We start from the raw sequence: 18823 nt of genomic DNA on the forward strand, positions 1-18823 counted from the left end.
CTATGCCCATTACTCTTTTTTTTTTTTTTTTTTTTTTTTTGGGAAAACTTTACTTTGCCTGAACTATCACTATTTTTGACATACCACCCTTAAACTTCAAAACCTCTTACTTTACCCCCTGAACTTTCAAAACCTCTCACTTTGAATCCCTTTGTCAGTTTTTAACCGTTAAATGTGAGACAATGACATTTATACCCCTAAATTTTTAATAAAATTTCAAATTTACCCATAATTCTATTTTTTTTTTTTTTTTAAAAAAAAAAAACAAAACAAAACAAAAAACAAAAGAAAGTGAGGTGAACCATGGGTCAGTCCTTGGGGGTGGCCGCCCTAGGCCTAGGCCCAGGGGGTGGCCGCACAGCAACCCTCTAGGCCCTTGGGGTGGGCGCGCCAACCCCTAGGCCCTAGGGGTGGCCGCAAGCCACTAGCGCGGCCACCCCTAGGGCTTGACCTACGTGGTTTTGGGCTTGACCCGTGCAGGTCAAGCCTGACCCAGGGGTCTTTTGCTTTTTAAAAATAATAATAATAATAATAATAATAATAATAATAAAATCAGGGGCATTTTAGTCTTTTCATGGCATGCTATTGGAAGTTAACAGATAAATTTAACGGAGGGGTCCAAAGTGAGAGATTTTAAAAGTTCAGGGAGGCAAAATGAGATGTTTTAAAGTTTAAGGGGTATGTCAAAAATGATGGCAGTATAGGGGGCAAAGTGAAGTTTTCGTTTTTTTTTTCTTTTTTTTCTTTTTTTAATCTTTGCAAAGATTAAGAAAAAGAAAAAAAAGAAAAAAAAAAAAACTGCAAGGATCTATTGCAAATAGAATAGGAAGAGAGTGCACAACGCATCAATTAACTCAGAGGAAGCAACTCAGTTGTTCAACAAGTTAGCAAGCAAAGTGAAATCACTTGTAAGAACTAAAATACCTTTGCCTGTTCAACTTCTATTTTTTATAGTTCCTTTTCATGTGTTTTTTTTCTATTGATTTTTTTCAAGTTTTGTTAGTTTTTAGAGGCACGGTCCACTGTCCAACTCCTCTAGTTTTTTTAATATATAATTTTATCTTTCATTGAATTTTGACTTCCATAATAGAAAAGAAAAAACAGAAAAATGAATTTGCAACTTTAGATTTATTTATTTATTTATTTAATACTATGAATAAGTTCTTCACTTCTTCTATTTTTTGTATTATAAGATAAATTACTAATTGTTAAAACAATACTTCACAATAAAATGGAGGATAATTTTCTTGTAAACGATTTAGTTCTCTATATTGAAAGGAAAATTGCTGAGAGCTTCAATTTAGATTTGATACTTGATGATTTTGTTTTTCTGAGAGACCGTAAAATACAATTCTATACACTTTTTATATTGCTCTTCTTGTACTATTGCCGACATGTTACATTTTTAATATATTAATTTTAGCACATATCTATGAACTTTTATAGTTATCTTTTTTGTGATAAATATATTGTTTGATAAATTACCCAATTTTTATTTCAAAGTATGTTTATCAAATATTTTTTTTGAATCCCTACAATAATATTTATTTGAATATGCCACTCGCTGGGACCCGCCAAAAATTATCTTATCACTAGTTTTTCTCAATGAGGTTCAACCGTTCACGCAAATATATATATAATGGTTAGGTAAAAAATTTCTTAGATACTTATCCAAAAAAAAAAAAAAGAAAAAAAATCTTAGAAACTATAAAACCCTAACCCTGTGCGACTGTGCCTCTCTGCTTTCGTAGAGAAACCCGATGATGATGGCCAAGGAATTGCCTGAAGACTTGGTGACGCAGATTCTGCTACGGCTTCCGGTCGTTTCTCTATTGCGATTCGAGTCCGTTTGCAAATCGTGGTACGCTCTCATTACTCACCAACACTTCAAAGGAAAACACCTCCTACACAACAAAAAGAACAGCAACAACACCCTCCTTCTCCCTCTAAGCACCTACGATGATGTTGTGCCTATGCTTTCTTATGAAACACTCCAAGTATCCCTTACACAATCTTTACCTCCACCGTATTTTGTGATCGACGAGGAGGCTAGGTGCCCCTATAGCATTATTGTCGTGGGTTCTTGCAATGGTCTCGTTTGTCTCTTCAATAACTATTCATTACAGGAGTTTATATGGAACCCTGCAACTAAAGAAACAAAGGTTGTCCCCAAATCAAACATGTTCCCCTCTGGCTATCATGCCAATTTGAAGGGTATCGGATTTGGTTTTGATGCGAAAGCTAATGACTACAAGATAATCAACCTTCTCACTCCCTATGACAACCCTGACCCTAAATCATTCCGAAGTGGAAACATAATCCAAAGTGAGGTATATACCTTAAGTGCCGATTCTTGGAAAAAAGTTGATATCCCATTGTCTGTTACTATTGATCGTTTTTATGCTCCGATGATATACATCAATGGGATGGCTTTTTGGCGGGCATATGCGGATGATTGGGAGGGTGTTTTGTCATTTGACATGAGCGACGAGGTATTCCTAAAAACACCGCTGCCATTGCTTTATATTAGAGACTTTTTCGTGTTGAATGAATCGACTACTTTGGCAGTTGGTGTCATTGCTGAAGATGGTTTCGATATATGGTTGTTGCTTGAAGTTGGTGTTAAGGACTCCTGGAGTAAGCTTTTCACTATTGGGCCCTTTACAGATATTATGAGACCATTAGGATTTTGGAAGAATGGCATCATGTTCTTGGAAAAATGTGATGGGCAGATGGTCTTGTATGACCCCTCTACCAAACAAATGACTGATCTCCTACTTGGTCATAGCTGGTCACAGTTGATTACTTACATGGAGACCCTAATTTCTGTCAAGAGAGAAAATGTATTTGAAGAGCAAGACCGTTGTTGACAATGGCCATCTTTCTATATATGTTCCAAGTCTGTTTCAAGCAGCATATATGTTCTGAGACAATATTTTATGCTTATTCTTTTCAAATGATGTCTTTCTCAAATATTTTTATTAAGGGTTCTGGAGGATATATTTATTTTACATATCATGCAAAATTATTTTTTCATTGTCCCATATGTTTGGTATTTCTTTTATATATATATATATTTTATATTTTCTTCCTGGTTTTTCATATCAATTTACTCTTGAAGATGTTTTGGTACTTAGATATGGTTGATGGGGATAGTGGACATAATTTTCAAATTGAGCTCTTTGATTAGAGGTCAGATTTGATAAAAATGAGAGAGCACATTAGGGTTTGTTGGTCAATGTTTTCAGTACTTCCCCTATTTTCATAATATCCAATTCCTAAAAGTAGCGACAATGTGATGCTGCTCAATATAAGATTAAAAGGTAAAAAGTTTTTTAGAAACCAGAAATGGGTAGGCTTTTTTCTGCAGACTTTTAACAGTATCTTCTTCTGTGTGCATAAGGTTATTGTTGGAGTGGCCGGCATTACAAAATTCCTGCAAACCGAAAGAGAAGCATAAAAATCAAGTGAAATGCTAATTTGATTTGATGATATTGCTGGGAAACTACATTTTTCCGGATCCGAATGATTTGCACACTTGTTACATTCATGAATGATTACTGTATACTCTTTAAAACATATGGTGTGCTATTCTCTGTTGTGAAAGCTCTGCTTTCAGTCAAATAAATACAACTCCCCGTTACAACAATGGAAGGCTTCATATGAATTTGTTGATACCCTTTGGCGTTGATATCATGCATCATTATTGGTTCTTTGTCCACACTCATGTGCACAATATGTTCAATATATCCGCACGAGGATCAAATTCTGGTTAAGCAGAGTTTAGTATCTGCCTATAAAAGCAATGTTGTTGACAAATTGAATGTTGAGCTTCAAGAGATTAATTACAATCAATTTCAAGATGGATCTGCGGATAAGCAATTTGAGAGATGGTCCACAACTTGGTGGCAGCAATTCTGTGTGTTCTTTAAAAGAGGGGTGAACAGAGAAAGCAGACACAGGTCCGGGGTCTGCCCTATGTAGTTGGTACATGAAGTGACCCTACCAGGGGAGATTCCCCATCATTAAAAAAAAAAAAAAAAAAAAGTGCTTACTTCGTATACCACCATTCTTGATTGGTTTAACTAATGTCTTTTATGTCTCCATTGCATTTTTAGCATATCCAAAACTCTTGATTCAAAATTAATATTGTTGAAACCATTCTTGACTATTAAGATTGTTACCATGATTGTTCTCTCCCCCTCTCTCTCTCTGGTTTAGGGTTCCATGTACATTTATGTTTGTCAAGCCATTGAATGCTAACTATTAGACTATGTTTAGTTTTAGATAACAAGACATGTAATATAAATATGAATCTTTTCACGTAGTTGTTTTCAAATTTAATGTTCAAAATATTAAAGAAATGAGTACTAAAAACAAGTATTTATGATAAATGTATTGCAGCTTACCCCATTTGTTGTTGCACACAAAAGTTTTGGCCACCATTTGACAGATCTAACGTTAAATTCTTCATGGTTGACAGCTGACCTAGGCTGGTATCCGATGATTGACAGCTATAGACCGGACTTAGGCAGGCGTTACCACTACGAACGATTGACAGCTATAGACCCATTCTAGGCTGGTGTTATCACCTAAGCCTTTTGGTTACATGCAAATTCCTGGATCGCCTCTATATAAAGTCATCTCAAGTCTCTTTAGAAATCTAGCCCCTACAACTCAATCCAGGAGTTTCCTATCCTATAGTTTTACCCTGTTAGATAATATTATATTATTATTATTTACTTTCTTTGGTATTCTAGGGTTACTAGGTTTACCTTTCCTTATTCTACTAGGTCTGTATTATTCGCCTATATATAGGCCTCTTCTGTACATTATATTTTGTGATTCAATATACAACCTTATTCTCAACATGGTATCAGAGCACAGGTTCTGAATCACCTCAAAATTTTTTTTTTTTTTTTTGCGGCTAAATATTTTTCCTCCGGCGCCGCCAGTGTTATTCGGCGAATCCTTCTCTCTGATCTTCACGGTTCTCTATCTTCTCCTCGAGGTTTTCAGCTTATCACTATACCGCTTGAAAGCCCGGAAGACAACCGTCCCAGAACCGCCTCACACATCCATATCGGATCCCTCACGCGCCGCCACGCGCCGCCCAAAGGCTCGGCAATTCCGCCACTGCCGTCCAGCCACCGGCCGCCACGGTGGTCCGATTGCTTCTCCCAGGTCACCGATCGATAGATCTGCTCCCCAGGATTCCAGAACAGGCCTCAGATCCTCCATAAAACGCTCCACGCGCCGCAGGAAGGTCCGCGCGTCAGATCCACGCGCCAGCGAAAGACTCCTCCGTTCGCGCGTGTACCACACGTGCCATCGCACCCACGTGCCACGCCATTCTGCCACGTCAGCCCTAATTGCCACGTCAGCCCTAATTGCCACGTCAGCATAGCCACGTCAGCCCTACGTGCAACGTCATCAATGCCACATCAGCCTGTGTAACACGTCATCAGTGCCACGTCAGCATGTGTGCCACGTCAGCCTGTGTGCCACGTCATCATATCAAGTCAGACACTGCCACGTCATTGGTGCCACGTCAGCGTTGACTTTGACCGTTGACCGTTGACTTTTTGTTGACTTTCAGAGTTGACCAGGTGCTTTCTTACCTATTTTTTCGTCCTGATTTCATATTTGTAGTCTGTTTTTGCATTTGAGCCTTCCAGATGGCACAAAACGAGATTTTTCATCATGTTCAGACTGTATTGGATGGAACAAACTATATGTTGTGGTCTCAATCTATGCGCAGCTTTCTTAAAGGCCGCAAGCTTTGGCTTTATGTCACTGGGGAGATCCAAAAGCCAGTTAAAAAGGATTCTGAGGCAGATGAGGCTTTTACCACTCGTCTTATTGATTGGGATAGCAAACATCATCAGATTCTTACATGGTTCCGTAATACCACTATCCCATCTATTTCTGCACTCTTTGGCAGCTTTGATGAAGCAAAGGGTGCTTGGGATATGCTTGCTTCTCGTTATTCTTCTGTAGATGGTGCTCACGAGTATCAGCTTTTGTTTGAACTTTTCCATCTCAGACAGGAATCTGGTCAGAGTATTAATGATTTTCTTGCCCGCATGCAATTCTTGTGGAACCAAATTGATGTTTCTGATCCTATTTGGAAGGATCCCACTGATGCTCAGATGTATATTACCCGTAGAGATCAACATCGCCTTCACCAATTTTTGATGGCTTTGCGTGATGATTTTGAGCCTGTTCGTGTGCAACTATTACATCGTTCTCCTCTTCCCACTTTGGACACTGCCATCTTCGAACTTGTCCGTGCCGAGACTAGATCGCAGACTATGCGCTCTCAGCCTAGTCATACAGTGTTGGCTGCACCATCCTCTGGCTCCTCGTCATTCCAGCGAGAGTATTATGACAGGTCAGGTACTTCTCGACTCCCTCCTAAGTCTCGCGATAATAATTACTGTCGCTATTGTCGACGTCGAGGGCACACTATTGACAAGTGTTGGCGTAAGGGAAGATCTAATGCACCCACAGCAGCAGTTGCTCATACTGAGAGTGGTCCAGCTGCTTCATCTCCAGCTGCTCCCTCTTTAGTTGCCCCCTCTGGCCACGCATCAGGATCCAGTGTCACCTTATCTGCAGCTGACTTCGAGACAATAGTCAACCAGGTCGTCCTATCTCGTTCTGGTAATGCATCTTCCTCTGTCCTCTCAGTTTTGCCAGGTACCTCTTCCTCTTGGCTCTTTGACTCTGCTTGTTGCAATCACATGACACCTCACCCTACTTCCTCTACCACATCTGTACCTTCCCCTCATTCTTCATTCATTCGCACAGCTGATGGCTCCATTATGACTGTTAAAAATATAGGCACTATCAATACACCTTCCCTTTCTGTTCCTGAAGTTTTTCATGTGCCTGGATTATCCTTCAATCTTCTTTCTGTTGGCCAACTGTGTGAACTTGGATATAGACTTGTTTTTGACTTTTCTGGTGTGCATGTACAGGATCCTCGTACGAATCAGACCATTGGGACCGGGCGTAGAATTGGGCGTATGTTTGAACTATCATCCTTACATCTTCCCGCCACAGGCATCTCTGCTGCAGCCTCTTCATCATCACCATCTCTTGCACTTTGGCATTCGCGTCTTGGTCATGCATCTGCCTCTCGCGTTCAATTTTTAGCTTCCAAGGGTTTGTTAGGTTCAGTTTCCAATAATTCTTTTGATTGTAGTTCATGTCAACTTGGTAAACAACCGGCTTTGCCATTTAATAATAGTGACTCTCATGCTACTGCTTCCTTTGATTTAATTCATTCTGATGTTTGGGGACCTTCTCCTGTTGCTAGTATGAGTGGCTCACGTTATTTTGTTATTTTTGTTGATGATTTCTCTCGTTACACTTGGGTGTTTTTAATGAAATCTCGTTCTGAATTATTGGATATTTATCGTACTTTTGCCAAAATGGTTGAAACCCAATTTTCAAAACCCATTAAGTTTTTCGTTCTGATAATGCTTTAGAATATACTCAACATGATTTTCAAGCCATTCTAAAACATTATGGCACTATTTCTCACTTGTCGTGTCCAGGCACCTCACAACAAAATGGTCGAGCTGAACGTAAACTTAGGCACATTTTAGACACTGTCCGTGCTCTTCTCATTTCCACATCTGTTCCTACCCCGTTTTGGGGTGAAGCCACTCTCACGGCTGTCTACACAATCAATAGGTTGCCTACCCCTATCCTTGATAATTGTACTCCTCATGAGCGGTTGTTTGGCTCTATCCCTTCATATCATCATCTCCGTGTCTTTGGTTCTGCCTGTTTTGCTTTACTCCAGCCTCATGAGCGCACCAAACTTGAGCCTCGTTCTCGGTTGTGTTGTTTTCTTGGATATGGAGTGGAACACAAGGGCTACCGGTGTTATGATCCTGTGTCTCGTCGTCTTCGCATCTCCCGTCATGTAGTTTTTTGGGAGCATCGACTATTCCACGACGTCGGCAAATTTAGCATGCCATCATCCCCTCCCTTTACTACCCTTTTTGAGTTTCCTCTTTCTCCTACTCCCACCACCGATGTCTTGCCTGAGTCTCTCTCACTAGAACTGCAGTCATCTGATGCCCTCGAAGCTGCTTCGCCTGTGTCCCCAAGTTCTTTGCCTGCGTCCCCAAGTTCTTCGCCTGCCTCCCCAGGTTCTGTTCCATCTGAGGATCCAGTCTGCACTCCATCACCTGACATTCGTCGATCCACCCGAGTAAGATCTCTTCCTTCCCATTTACATGATTTTCATTGCTTTCATGCCTTAGCTACCTTGCACGAGCCTCACTCTTTTCGTGAGGCCTCCACTAACCCTCTTTGGCAGGCTGCGATGAAAGAGGAACTTGATGCTTTACACAAGAACAATACATGGGATCTGGTTGACTTACCTCTTGGAAAATCTGCGGTCGGGTGTAAGTGGGTTTACAAAATCAAGACTTGTTCCGATGGTACTATTGACAGGTACAAGGCTCGACTTGTGGCCAGAGGTTTTACTCAGGAATATGGTGTGGATTATGAGGAGACTTTTGCTCCAGTTGCTCGCCTCTCTTCTGTGCGTGCTCTGTTGGCTGTTGCAGCCTCTCGGCATTGGTCACTTTGTCAAATGGATGTCAAAAATGCCTTCCTTAATGGTGATTTAAGTGAAGAAGTTTATATGCAGCCACCTCCTGGATTATCTCATCCTACAAACAAGGTTTGTCGTCTTCGTCGAGCACTCTATGGGCTTAAGCAAGCACCTCGAGCATGGTTTGCTAAGTTTAGCGCCACTATCTCTCGCCTTGGCTACTCCATTAGTTCTTATGATTCTGCCTTGTTTATTTGCCGCACAGACCGGGGTACCATACTTCTTCTACTATATGTTGATGACATGATTATCACTGGGGATGATATGACTGGTATTCAGGAACTTAAACAGTTTCTTAGTCAACACTTTGAGATGAAAGATCTTGGCCCTCTTAGCTATTTTCTTGGTCTTGAGATCTCATCTTCTTCAGATGGTTATTATTTAACACAGGCTAAGTATATATCTGATCTACTTTCTCGGGCAAATCTTACAGACAGTAAGATTGTCGACACACCGACTGAGCTTAATACTCGTCTCACTCCTCATGATGGCGAGCCTCTTCATGATTTTACCTTATATCGGCATTTAGTTGGCAGTCTTGTCTACCTTACTGTCATTCGACCTGATATCTCATATGCTGTCCATCAGGTGAGTCAATTTATGGCTGCTCCTCGCTCCACTCATTTCTCAGCTGTTCTACGCATTCTTCGGTATCTGAAGGGGACATTATTTCATGGGCTTTATTTCTCCTCTCAGTCTCCTTTACAGCTGCATGCTTATACTGATGCTGATTGGGCGGGTGATCCAACAGATCGTCGCTCTACCACTGGTTATTGTTTTCTACTTGGCACCTCGCTTATTTCTTGGCGAAGTAAGAAACAGACTGTTGTTGCTCGATCTAGCACAGAGGCAGAATATCGTGCTCTAGCTGACACTACCGCGGAGCTTCTTTGGTTGCGATGGTTGTTACAAGATATGGGTGTCTCTCTTTCTTCTGCTACTCCTGTATACTGTGATAATAAGAGTGCTATTCAGATTGCTCATAATGATGTTTTTCATGAACGGACAAAACATATTGAGATTGATTGTCATTTTGTTCGTCATCATCTTCTTCAGGGCTCACTACAACTTCATTCTGTCACGTCCCGTGATCAGCTCGCAGACATCTTTACAAAGTCACATCCTCCAGGACGTTTTCGTGATCTTGTGTCCAACCTCAAGTTGGTCTCTCGCACTCCACCTTGAGCTTGTGGGGGGCTGTTAGATAATATTATATTATTATTATTTACTTTCTTTGGTATTCTAGGGTTACTAGGTTTACCTTTCCTTATTCTACTAGGTCTGTATTATTCGCCTATATATAGGCCTCTTCTGTACATTATATTTTGTGATTCAATATACCCAAAATTCTTTTCTTCTTGTACTCCTATAAAATATAAATACTAGAAGTTTTCGACCTAGGAATACCATTATGGTGCTGAATAATAAGCTTGATTGATTGTGATGGAATCTTTTCTTCATCCGAGTGCTGAAAACAGAGAATTTATGGCTTTCTCCATAAGTCATGGGCACCGGTGTTTGATAGAATTGAAGGACTTCTATCTGATAAGGTTTCATTTTCCTGATTAAGCTATATTCCGAGTGTTAATTGCGCTTCAATTTTCTTCATTAGCATCATGATATGCTTAAGTTCCTTCCTGAGTAGGTTGCATGTTTGAATTCTGTAAAGGACTACTTAGCATGCCCCTATTGTCTGGATCTCTAGTTAACCTCATGTGGCATTGGAGTACTTCTGCGTGCTAAAATCAGATTTATTGGTAGCTTTTGACTTTGATCATACCTACAAACCCTAAGTTTCTTTCGAAACCTAGGTTCAAATTACCTTAGGGGTTCTTTTGGCATACGTTATTAGCATACTATGTAAAGATATTTTGTTTGGTGGATTACGTGAGATGAAATCTCTAAATAGAAAAAGGAAGACCGGGAAAGAAGGAAAACAAACAAAGAAAAAGGAAAACCTGATGGCCATAATTTTCTCTAATTTTTGAAGTGAAAATGCATGCAAAACTGTTCTTTTTTGCATGTAAGCCACTATGTTTTTTAATTGCCATTGGTGGCCTAATACGCTTTTGTGGGCATACCTGATGCAAAACCTAGTAGCGATGCAAGTTTACACCCTAAGAATAAGAGATAGTAACCGCACAACAAACATGATCTTGACTCCTTGTTTACTCTATAGCTATATTCACTCATTTCTACAGAAGGCCTTCATTTCAAACTTTTTCCTAGTGCTACCCTTGTTCTGTAAGAAAAAACTGTCCATCTTTTTCACATTATTTCTCTCCTCAATGACATGGTTCCTGATAGATCTGCTTAAATATCTAATATTGTGCACAATATTAGGAGATTGGAATTGATATCTTTTATGAGGAGAGAATGGAAATGACTTTATGACATGAAGCAATTAATTTTGGTGAAACAAGAGCAATTCCCAAAACAAAAATTTTAAGAAAGATTGTGCGATGGTGAAGATGGCTGTACCTTTATCATTCCAGAAATGATAAATTTATGCAATTAATTATAAATGCACTGTTTCTTTCTATTTCAAACTTCAAGTACATGCTTCTAAAGAGAGCTAACTATATTCATCATTTTATGTACCACTAACCACTAAATCAGGGACTTCACAAGGGTCTCCCGGTTACCACATAAGAGAATCAGTTACTTTTGATTGCAAATGAACTTCGGTTTTTTGGCTTGTTGGTCTATTGTCTACCTTTTTCGCATGCTAGCTTCTTTAGCACTATGATTATGACAAAAGATTTGTTTTTACAGGATGGGCTTGAAAGCATTCTTGATTCTCATGCTATGATCAAGCAAATGACAAGCAAGCCGGGCATGGCATCAAGATCAAGATGGCGATGTCATGAGGTCAGTGACCACCTTGAGACGGTTCAAACTAAGAAGTCAAAGTGCAAATTTCATCAATTGCAGCAGCTCCTTTTTACTCATATTCCAAACATTACCATGCTCGTTTACTCACATTCCTAACATTACATAAACCCCCTAACAACAGCAAAAATTACTTTATTAAACATTAAAAAAATAAAAATAAAAAACGACGACAAAGACCATGTATGCAAAAGAGTGCAATATCGGACTTTGTCTTACAGGACAGCTGCGGTCATTGCATACAAGGTTCGAGTCCGAACCCCAAACCTTCCCTTAGAATTAATAGTGAAACCCAACCCCTCCACCGCAAAGCCCTTGACAGAGAGGGGCTGTTGCAGGGAGGAAGAATGTTGGGCTTTCCCTAACTATGGTGTTTTCCCATCCCCTCTCCAAAGCTTATGCACCTCTTGACATACTTCATCAAAACCACCTTCTTGCTCTAGAGTAATATTAGCTGGAAACAAACGCAAAGAACGTTACACACTATATATCCTGCTGACAACCCTCTTTGATGCTCTCAATCGGCTGCCACATCATTTTGTGCACTCTGATAATGGAGAAACTTCTTCACACCCATTGAAGTCCATTTCCACCATGTATAACAACCACCACCATCGTCATCACCTGCTTGAAGCAAGCAAATATGGGTTGAACTTCCCTTCAACACATTCATTATCAGTGACCTCTAAGTTGTAATATTTTGTGGTACAGCACGGATCTCATGACTAACTAGTATGATCATCAGGAAGTATTAGGGGTGTCAAAAATTACTGGGAAAATGGAACCGGAACCGGGAAACCAAGGACCCGGTTAAGGACCCGGTTCCGGTTCCGGTACCCGGTTTTTACCAGGTTACTAGGAACCGGGTTGTCATTTTATTTAATAATATTTATATATTATTATATTTATATATTAATATTTTTTACACTTAGATTTAGGTTTAGCACTTCTCCAGTTCTCCCCTTCATCTTCATTTCTCACGAGTCATGCCGCAAGCCTCCTCTTCTCCATTTTCTCTTCTCTTCTTCATTTCACTTCTCCCCTTCAGTGAACACCCATTCGGCCATTCCATTTCTTGTTTCCCCCTCTTCATTTCACAACAGTACAACACCCATTTGGTGAATCTTCATTTCAAACATTTCTCACACCCATTCGGCCTCTCTCTTTCTCCATTTCTTGCTTCGCCTTTATTTCTCGCTTCGTCTCCATCTCTCGCTCCGTCAACCGAGCAATGAACACTAGCAGGCAGGTCTGGACTTTTTATTTCTGGGTTTCTTTGATATTTTCTCTGTTGATCCATGGAAATTTTTTTGTTTTGCTTGGTTTTAGTGGATATGATTTAATCTACTCTACTTTTTAGTGTTCATTACTTCATTTACATGCATGTTCGTTAAATTTGTGATGGGCTTGTTTAATTTGGGGCATTGCAATTTCGGATTTGGTGGGAGTGGGACGATGAGCAGCGGAGAACATGGTGTAATTTTGGCCTATTATTTTACTAAGTTGAAATTTTTAGACAGTTTGGAGAGTAGGAAAAATGGAAAACAAAGAAATATATTGTTTCAATATATATATATATATATATATTTGGTAGTTTATATTTATTGTTGTAATATTTATTTATATTGTTCACTTTAGTGTATAACATCTAAACACTTTTAATAGATGTAGGAGACAAATAGTCCTAGTATGCAATTGGAATGTGACAATTCTGAAACCAATCCAACTTCATCTACAAATACCTTGCAATCACAAATGAACCTATCCAGAAAACCATCAGTGAATCAGTCTGTTGTATGCGATCACTTCAAAAAAATAGAACCAGTTGATAAGAACAACCCTAAGGCAATGTGCAATTATTGCAATAAGGTGTTAGGGTGTCACTGAAAAAATAGTAGTTTAGGCATGATAAGCCACCTTACCACTAGATGTTCGACCTCTCCACTTAGAAAATCGAATATACCCAAAGGTCAAACTTTGTTGCAAATGCCACTTAAGACTACAATAGAAGGCAGTCAAGGAGTAGGGTTAGTGAAGTACGATCCGATTTATTTAAGAAATTTGGTTGTGCGGTATTTCATCAAAGAGGAGTTGCCTTTTAGGCATGTGGAGAGTGATGAGTTTAGAGAATTGATGAATGGAATTGAACCAAGGTTCATTGTACCAAGTCGCAATACTCTACAAAAAGATTGCATGAAACTATATGAGGAAGAATAACTTCAGTTGAAAAATGTTTTGAGCGGTAAAAAGGTTTGCATAACTACTGATACATGGACATCTCTTCAAAATTTGAATTACATGGTTGTTACCGCTACCTTCATAGATTATGATTGGATACTATATAAGAAAATAATCAAATTTGGCATGATTTCTAGTCATATAGGTGATGATCTTGGAAGATTGGTGGAGAGTACAATGATGGAGTGGGGGATTGATAGTTTGTTCACTATTACTGTTAATAATGCTACAAACAATGATGCAATGATCAAGTTTTTGAAAAGGAGGTTGAAGGCCAAGCCTTATTCTGTTTTGGGATGTGAATTTCTTCACGTGCGGTGTGCCACTCATATTTTAAATCTTGTTGTAACTAAAGGGTTGAAAGGATTGGGAGCTTGTGTTTCTAATATAAGGAATGCAGTGAAATTTGTGAGGTCCTCACCGGCGAAAATGACAAAGTTTAAATCATGTATAGAGCTAGAAAAGATTACATGTACTAAGATGGTATGTCAGATGTTCAAATAAGATGGAATTCTACGTATTTAATGTTGAGCTCCGCTGAGAAATATGAAAAAGCTTTTGCCATACTTGAGGAGGATGAGAGTAATCATTTTGTTGCCCCTAGCTCTATTGAGTGGGAAAATGCTAGGCTATTTGTGAGGTTTTTGAAATCTTTTTATGATGCTACATTGAAGTTCTCTCGTTCAAAAAATGTCACCTCCAACTCATATTTCATCAAACTTTGTATTATTCAAAATACTTTGAATGATGGTATTTGTAGTGATAATCCTATCCTTAGTTCAGTGAGTTTTGATATGAAAACAAAGTATGATAAGTATTGGGAGACTGTGAAGAGGATTAACTTATTGTTGTATATGACTTTTATTCTTGACCCACGTTCCAAGATGAAAGGGTTAGTATTTTGGTTGAGAAGATGCAATGAAGTTGATTGGACGAAATTTATCGAGGAAAGTGTGGACTCCCTAGTGAACTGTTTGTGGGATCAATACAATTTGTTTCATAGGGAGGATGGGTTATCTAACTCTGATGTAGGAATAAAAAGTTCAACTCCTACTTTTTCAAATGTTGATGATGAAGACTTGGAGGATCAAGATGTGAAATTTTTGAAGGTGTTCTCCCAACACCAAGAAGAGAACGACTTGGGGTGTAAGTCGGAGGTGGATCGATATTTGTCTGATCGGTGTGAAGCAACAACCCAAGATTTTAATATCTTACTGTGGTGGAAGGTTAATGCACCCAAATATCCTATTATTGCAGAGGTAGCCTATGATGTATTAGCCATTCTTATTTTCACTGTTGCATCTCAGTCTGCCTTTAGCAATGGAGGACGTATATTAGATTCATTTAGGAGTTCATTATCTCCATTTACAGTTGAGGCCTTGATTTGCACACAAGACTGGTTAAAGAGCTGCCCAAATAACATTGAGGAGCTGCAGAAGTTTATGGGAATGGAAAGCAATGATGAGCATGGTAACTAAATGATTATAAATTCATTACTTTTTATTTTTTACTATGTTTTCATAGTTTGACATTTTATATATTATGATATTAAAATGCGATGATTTTAATATTAACCATTCTTAACGTTGTTTATTGTTTTATTCACAAGATATAGCTAGATGATTTCTAAAGCTCGTGTGAAATGCTGGATGATTTGATGATTTTTAAAGCTTGTGTAATATTGTCTTTGTAATTTGTTTATGAACTATTTTTATTGTAAGGGGTATTTCTTTTGGTTGGTAGATTATTTAAATACTTGTTTTATTATTATTATTATTATTTTTTTGGGTTTTGAATTGTTGTAGTAAGAGGGTTATTTCTTGCGCATGTTGATTTGTTTACATACTTATTTTTACTTTTTATTGTTTTAATGTTTTCTTTATGTACCTAATTTAAAATGATTTTTAGGGTATTTTAAAAAATTGAATTTTTATTTCTAAGACCCATTCAGGCAAAAACATTGATTTTTTAGGATTGTTGGGCTTTTTTAGGTTTATTTTTTAATTATTTGGAACAATTACAACAAAGCCCCTTTAATTTGGACAAAAAGACTAATAGATTTTTTTTTAAAAAAATGAGCCAACTTATGAAAAAAAAAAAGAAAAAAAAAGAGAGCTTATTTTAGGCCCAATACCTAAAATAAGCCAAAAAAATAATTTTCTTAAAAAACCGGTTACTAGACAGGGTACAAACCGGAACCGGCCGGTAACCGGGACCCGATTCCCAGTTCCGGTTTCCCCAAACCGAGAATCGGGGTACCCCAGTACCGGTTCCCGGTTTTGGCCAAAAACCGAAAAACCGGACTGGTGACAACCTTCTCAAGAACATAGATGAGACCGCAACTTTGCCTACCATCAAGCATGCCCTGAGATCTTTCCCTGTTATGGACAAGCCATGTAGACATGGATGTAATGTAATTCTCAAAATTCTTAAGAGATTATCACACATGCAGCCGTTTCATGTACTTGGAAATGAAAAATAATGAACAGCGTTGAGAAATATAGCCTAGCCAGTTTTCATGGTGTCGTTCTGCTGTAACTCTTTATCTACTTATTTGTAACTTTTAACTTCTAGCCATGTACATGGGTGATTTGTTTTTCCTATTTCCTCAAGGGACTAATTCTCTGTAAGATAAAGAGAGTAAAAGCATCTGTAATAAAGTAAAACTCTCTTTGCAATGTAATAGATATAGTTTGAATTATTGTAATTGGGAGCCTTGATATAAATATGTGTGTGTGTATGTATGTGTGTAATAAATATATATGCATAGACAAACATATAGACTTAAAATTAGATTGTTTAAGATTCAAGTTAATTTATTTAATTAACTCCAACAATAAAATCTTTAACATTAACTAATTAACTAATGATTTGTATGGATTTACAAGAAAAAAAAAAACTTAAACAATCACAATATTTACTTTATAAATAAAATGAACAAATAAATTGAGTAACTTGTAACCAAGCTCGAGTTCGTTCAAAAAATAAATAAAATAAGTTTAAACAAGTTATCTAACTCAGTAGTCAATAATAAGTTCGGGCTCAGCTCGACTATAACCTTAATTGTTGACTTACAATGGTTAGTTATAAAAATTAAAGATGCATACTAGAATTACGTGTATTTTTTTTTTTTTTTTTGACATGTCTACACAAGAAAAGGGAAAGGGAGGAGGGTAATTTAAACTAGTGACTTATGCTTCATAAAACGTGATCCTCAGCCAATTAAGTTACCCATTAGAGACGAGGAAATTCTAGTTAGATTGTTGTGGATTGAGAATTTTTAAAATTAGGGTTCTAAGATGATGAAATTGGAGATTTTCATTATTTCATTCTAATGTTTCAAAACTTATGAACGAGTCTGTATAGAATTACATGTAGGTTCATTCAAATTGCAATGGGTTCGACTAAATTGAGAAATTGAGAAATTTTGAGTTCTTATACATTAAAATTGGGGATTTTCGGTTTTGATTTTGATTTATAATTGTTGTAAATTGATGGTTTATATAAGAAAATATCGTATACATACACCAAGCGGGGTGTACCTTGAAATTATGATCCTTGATATGAAAATTGGGACTGTTTGACATGAATGACAATTGTGAAATGAGACGAGGGAATTTGAAGGACGAGAAGAAGGGGAGGACAGAGACAACTTAAAACTTTTTTTTTTTTTTTTTAGATATTAAAAAAATTTGAAGATTTATTTTTTAGTAAAAGTTAACAAAAAATATATATATATTTTTCCAAATAAAAAATGGGGTGCTTCAGTCACCCTTAATTTTTTTTTTAATAGAAGTTAAAACAAATATTTTTTAAAGTGATGTGGCTCCAACATGCATTGCACATGGGGACCTTGGTTTTTTTTAAAAAACAAAAATATAGTAGTCTTTATTTGGAAAAAATATAAAATGGCCCTCCAAACTACCAACCATTTGTAATTTAGTTCCCCAATGTTCAAAATGTGATAAAATGGCACCTTAAACTACCAACATTTTGCAATTTAGCCACTCCGTTAGACAGCACCATTGAAATGGATGGAAAAGTTAAAACGACGTCGTTTTGTTGAGATAAAGTTACTGAAATGCCCTTTTTAGAAGAAAAAAAATTAAAAAAAAAAAAAAACCCAAATAAACGTTGTCGTTTTGCTTTCAAGCAACAAATCCCCTTCAACCAAAAAGTTGTCGTGTTAATTTCTTTCTCAAGGAAAGAACCCAGTCCGGCAAATAACCACCTGTCCAGCAAAGAACCAAGAATCCCAGCAGCTATTGGATCCTCTTCGTCAGCAACTTCAAAGATTCACGTGCTTCTTGTTCCTTTCAAGATTTCACTTTGATTTCAGCAGGCCAACTCCTTCAAAATTCAACAGATTTCAGCAAATGAAAGAGCCCCTTCCAGCAAATTTCAGTTTGTAACGCCGTTTTCAATTCGTCACTTCACTTTGCCTCACCTGCAATTTGTTTCGCCAACCCATTAAACTCTCGAAAAACATATAGATCGTGGGGGAAAAGACGTCTTCCTGTCAAGATTTCGGCCACTGAAAGTTTAACATTAAATTTAATTGAGTTTTCTTATTTTTTAGGGTTTTTGGAGTTCTCTTTCTTGACGGGTTTAGGTTCTCTTTATTGATGTTTTGATTTGGGTGAAGGAAAATTGATTTTATGGTGAAAGGAAAATGATATGGGTCCCTTTTTTTTTTCAGTATATTTTTTTTGCTTGTCTGCATATTGGGGGTTTTGGTTCTGCCCATTGTCTAATGTGCTTCACGCATAGGGGTTGATGGGTAGGTATAGTTTTGCCTTTTTTCTGTGGTCCCCTTCGTGAATTAAATACTACTACTTTATTTCATTAAAACCCATCAATTCCGAAGCTAGCAAATATATATATATATAGATGAGAGGCTTGGAGTGCTTTGCTTGGGGCCACGTAGAATCCATGGCCATATGAGGAATGCTACAATGCATTCTACAAAACATCTCCCCACCATCTCTTCACTTTACCATTTTGAGTTTTTCACAAAAAAAAAAAAAAAAAAAAAAAAAAAAAAAAAAAAAAAAA

At 37.8% G+C, this 18823-nt stretch overlaps 2 protein-coding genes across 2 annotated transcripts; both read left to right on the forward strand.

Moving 5' to 3' along the window:
* The first annotated feature begins 1746 nt into the window (after window positions 1–1746).
* Window positions 1747–3011, forward strand: LOC132171982 (F-box/kelch-repeat protein At3g23880-like). The gene has a single exon (XM_059583402.1). It carries the CDS (start codon window positions 1761–1763, stop codon window positions 2868–2870), a length of 1110 nt encoding a protein of 369 aa, XP_059439385.1. The 5' UTR covers window positions 1747–1760; the 3' UTR covers window positions 2871–3011.
* Window positions 3012–14253: 11242 nt separating this feature from the next.
* LOC132169819 (zinc finger BED domain-containing protein RICESLEEPER 1-like) lies at window positions 14254–15246 on the forward strand. The gene has a single exon (XM_059580778.1). It carries the CDS (start codon window positions 14254–14256, stop codon window positions 15244–15246), a length of 993 nt encoding a protein of 330 aa, XP_059436761.1.
* The last annotated feature ends 3577 nt before the right edge of the window (window positions 15247–18823 follow it).

The sequence above is a fragment of the Corylus avellana genome, chromosome ca2 (genome assembly GCF_901000735.1).
Source record: "Corylus avellana chromosome ca2, CavTom2PMs-1.0".
Taxonomy (NCBI): Eukaryota; Viridiplantae; Streptophyta; class Magnoliopsida; order Fagales; family Betulaceae; genus Corylus; species Corylus avellana.